This window comes from Zingiber officinale, chromosome 9B (assembly GCF_018446385.1).
Source record: "Zingiber officinale cultivar Zhangliang chromosome 9B, Zo_v1.1, whole genome shotgun sequence".
In the NCBI taxonomy this organism is placed as follows: Eukaryota; Viridiplantae; Streptophyta; class Magnoliopsida; order Zingiberales; family Zingiberaceae; genus Zingiber; species Zingiber officinale.
In genome coordinates this window covers 7443964-7448336 of record NC_056003.1, presented here as the reverse complement: position 1 = coordinate 7448336, position 4373 = coordinate 7443964, and the positions used below count along the sequence as shown (strand labels likewise).

General features: G+C 43.7%; 1 protein-coding gene across 1 annotated transcript; it reads left to right on the top strand.

Moving 5' to 3' along the window:
- Positions 1-1873: 1873 nt before the first annotated feature.
- Positions 1874-4373, top strand: LOC122025541. Its single transcript, XM_042584356.1, has 3 exons — positions 1874-2545; positions 2916-3263; positions 3356-4373. Exons 1-3 carry the CDS (start codon positions 2117-2119, stop codon positions 3977-3979), a joined length of 1401 nt encoding a protein of 466 aa, XP_042440290.1. The 5' UTR covers positions 1874-2116; the 3' UTR covers positions 3980-4373.

The window sequence follows — 4373 nt, the reverse complement described above, 5'->3', positions numbered from 1 at the left end:
CACCGGAGCCGGAGCAGGATTCGTCAAACAAAGAAGATTCACGGCGGCGTCGGAGGAGAAGAGATGGCACACCCAAACCCTAAAATTGAGGCAGCGGCGGAGGAGAAGAAGAGATGGCGCACCTAAAACCTAAAATCGCGGCAGCGGCGGAGGAGAAGAAGAGAGCGCACGCGGAGACAGCGAGTGGACGGAGAAGAAGAGAGCGCGGAGAGAAGAGAGCACGCGGAGGAGAAGAAGAGGATCGCGACGCGGAGGAAGAAAAGGATCGCGACGCGGAGGAGAAGAAAAATCGCGGCGGATTTGGGAAAGATCGCGTTGGGGAGAAATACGAGGATTAGCGGCGAATTCTATAGAATTCGCCGCTAATTCTTATTATTAGCGGCGAAAATATCAAATTCGCCGCTAATGGTAATATTGGTGGCGAATTTGCAATTTTCGCCGCTAACATATTAGCTGCGAATTTTTAATTCGTTATTTCGCCGCTAATAATACAAATTAGCGGCGAAATTATATAAATTCGCCGCTAATAATAAGCTTTTGCGGCGAAATATCAGATTCGTCGCTAATCCGTATTTATTCACACCGCTAATATTAAAATTTTAGCGGCGAGTTTGATAATTTCGTCGTAAATATAATGACCTTGGGAAAAAAATATTTTTTAATATTATTATTTGCGACGAAATTGATTTCCGTCGCTAATAGTCTATTTTTGCTACAAATAGTTATTTCGTCGCTAATATTTCGTCGCTATTTTACTGTTTTCTTGTAGTGATCAGTTGGCTGATGCACTTACAAAATCACTTTCTCGACCTCGGTTGTTTGCTATTTGTAGCAAGATTGATGTCATTTCTGAGATATCATCTTGAGAGGGTGTATTAGGAAATAATTATTATAAGTAAATAGTTGTTTGTTTCCTAATTATTAGGGAATAATTATTATTAGAAAATAGTTATTTGTTTCCTAGTTATTGGAGATAATAATTATTATTAGAAAATAGTTATTTGTTTTCTAGTTATTGGAGAATAATTATTATTAGAAAATAGTTATTTGTTTCCTAGTTATTGGAGATAATAATTATTATTAGAAAATAGTTATTTGTTTTTTAATTATTGGAGAATAATTATTATTAGAAAATACTTATTATTTTCCTAATTTATGTATTTTTATATTTTCACTTGTAATATATTTATATATACTATATGCTATCATTAATAATATATGTAAATTCTATCGTCAATAATTACATCCCATATCAGCTATCTTACACAAGGATCATCTTTTGCGATTTCAATTTTCTCTTCCTCGAATGTTTTATACCATCTTTTTTCGAACTCTACTGGAACATCACAGCCTGAGCTAATTAGGTCACAAGCTTTGCGAACTTCATATGCATGTTACTGAGTGAATATCAATAACATAGCTACAAATCTAATTTAAAATTGAACACATTAAAATATATTAATCGCATAATGCATTGATTATTTGGATTAATATTTAAGTAATTTCGATAGTAGTTGCGGCAGAGAATTATAACAATATTGTCCGATTGGGTAAGAATAATATATTTTTTTAAAAAATACATATACCATGCCCCTTTTTAATGATAACTAAACATAAGAGAAGCTATCTTTTTTTTTCCCCAAAAGATTCGATGACCTTGCGGTAAGCTTACCTCTCATAGGTCTTTATCACTGCCTTGTAAGTTGTAAACCGTATTGACTGGAGTAGGTTGTCGCCTTGGTATTTTGAATTTTTATATTGCCCCCTCTCATACTTTTTTTAATTTTGAGCCCTGGTTTTTTCTTATATTGCACCGCCACGTCCTGTTCCCACCACTTGAAAGGCTCAAACCGAGCCCCCCTGCTTTATCGTCGTCTTCGCTCGATCCTCTTCTGCGACGAACTCTCACTCTCTCACTCTTGCCTTTTTCTCTCCCTCGCCCCTCTACAAGGAAAATTTTCAGCATTTTAGTCTTTGCCTCCGGCTTCGCTTCGTAGCTTCATAAGTTTGGAGATTTCTGACCGATTTGGTGCGTGCTCTTCTCCTCTCTAAGCTTCGCCTTCGCCTCCATTTCTTTGTGGTGGCTTTAGGGTTGGATTTGGGGTTTGGGGAGGACATGGAGAAGAAGCACGGGTTCCTCTCGGCTCTGCGAGGGGAGATGGCACGGGGGCTGTCGCCGGCGAGGTCGAGGTCGAGGTCGGTGAGTCCGCAGCGGAACCACTCGCCTGTCGTGGCGGATCTGCTGCTTCCGAAGCGGTGGAAGCGACAGAAAGCGAGGGGGTTCCCGGAGGAACTGTTGGTGCCGGCGTCGGGGATTCTGGCGCCCTTGGAGGAAGGGCCTGAGAGCGGCGGCGGCGATCCGGGGAAAGAGGGGTGGGGGCAGTGGGTGAAGGACCGGTTCCACCGGGCGCCGTCTGTTTCTGCAGGCGCCTGCCGCGGCACGGACCTCCGCCTCCTTCTCGGCGTCCTGGGGGCGCCACTAGCCCCCGTCCACGTCTCGCCCGCCAATCCGCTCCTCCACCTCAGCATCAAAGACACTCCCATTGTGAGCATCCTCCTCTCCTACTTTAGTTTTTTTTGGCCATTGATGCCGGCTTTTCCTCTTCAGGCTCTGCCTTTCACGTGGTTGGTGGAATACATTATCAATTCACAATTTCTAATTGAATTTGAGCGATTAAATGAATGCTCCAATCAGGGCTGAGGCGAGTGCATTTATGCACCCATTGTTTTATGTCTCACATTGATGGATTTTCCGAAGAATCTGGGATTTAATACCGCAGTTTGTTGCAATTCCTGCAATAAATGCATGTTCCCTTCATCGATTAACCTTCGTTTTTGTGACTGGATTAACTCTTCAATTTTGGTAGATGTCGGGCAAATTTATTGATTTTTCTTCAAATTATCCGCTGTGGTAGGAAACATCGTCGGCGCAATACATACTACAGCAGTACACGGCAGCTTCAGGAGGCCTAAAAATGTTGAGCTCCATCAGGAATGCATATGCCATGGGGAAGGTGAGGATGCTGGCGTCAGAGTTTGAGACGGCCACTGGGATCGTCAAGAGCCGGAGTGCAACAAAGGAAGCCGAATCCGGTGGGTTCGTCCTCTGGCAGATGGCGCCAGAGATGTGGTACGTCGAGTTAGCTGTCGGTGGTAGCAAGGTCCATGCCGGTTGCAACGGCAAACTAGTCTGGCGCCATACTCCCTGGCTCGGTGCCCATGCCGCCAAGGGCCCTGTTCGACCCCTCCGTCGAGCTTTGCAGGCATAAAACTTCCCCGTGCTCAATTATGTTGTGTGCTCTAATTTCATTATTAGATCAATTCAATTTTTATTGAAGCTAATTGAACGCTGTAGGGACTTGATCCATTGACCACAGCGAGCATGTTTGCTGATGCACAGTGCATTGGTGAGAAGAATGTCAATGGGGAGGATTGTTTCATCCTTAAGCTTTGTGCAGATCCACAGACACTGAAAGCTAGGAGTGAAGGCCCTGCTGAGATAATCAGGCATGTCTTGTTTGGTTACTTCAGCCAAAAGACTGGGCTTCTCACTCACATGGAGGACTCACATCTAACTCGAATTCAGTCGAGTGCCGGAGGTGATGCTGTGTACTGGGAGACCTCCATTAACTCCTCCATCCATGACTATCGCCCGGTCGAGGGCATGATGATTGCACACTCAGGGCGTTCAATTGTCAATCTTTTCCGGTTTGGCGAAGTGGCCATGAGCCACAGCAAGACTAGGATGGAGGAGGCATGGACTATTGACGAAGTAGCATTCAATGTCCCTGGCCTCTCGATCGACTGTTTTATCCCTCCTGCTGATGTAAAGCGTGGAACCGTCAGTGAAGCCTGTGAGCTACCACAATCCGAGAGGGCAAGAAGCACCATGGCAGGAAGTAATAGGTCTAAGGTCGCAGCGCTAGACAAGTCTCATGATGTTGATGATGATAACAGCTCGTGGAGAGTGGAAGTCTGATGCCAAATTCAAGCACTGAAATTGTTCATAGACAGTTCTTTTGCTCAAACTGACTCCCCACAAACTATAAGACCGAAGGGAGGAATTTGGTGGATTTTGTTGCTGCTAATTAATTCATCCGCTGTAAATAGGGGGCCTAATTGTTCATGAGTCTGCAACTACGCATATCAACTTAAGTTTTTTGTTTTTTTTTGCCTTGGAGCAGTCTGGTTTGGCTTTCTTTCTTTTATCATTGTAACAAAAATTTCCTTGTGCATTTTTCCTTTCCGCCAATTTGGTAGCCGAGATGAGTCTTTTTCCCTACCTACTGCAAGTCTGCAATCATATATATATATATATGGGTGTCATACAAAGTTGATGTAAACCAAACTTCTGCAGCTCTCGTTGATATAAA

Coding starts and splice junctions, on each gene's coding strand:
- LOC122025541 (XM_042584356.1), top strand. CDS start 2,117: ATGGAGAAGAAGCACGGGTTCCTCTCGGCTCTGCGAGGGGAGATGGCA. Junction 2,546..2,915: donor GCATCAAAGACACTCCCATT/GTGAGCATCCTC, acceptor CCGCTGTGGTAG/GAAACATCGTCGGCGCAATA. Junction 3,264..3,355: donor CCCTCCGTCGAGCTTTGCAG/GCATAAAACTTC, acceptor TGAACGCTGTAG/GGACTTGATCCATTGACCAC.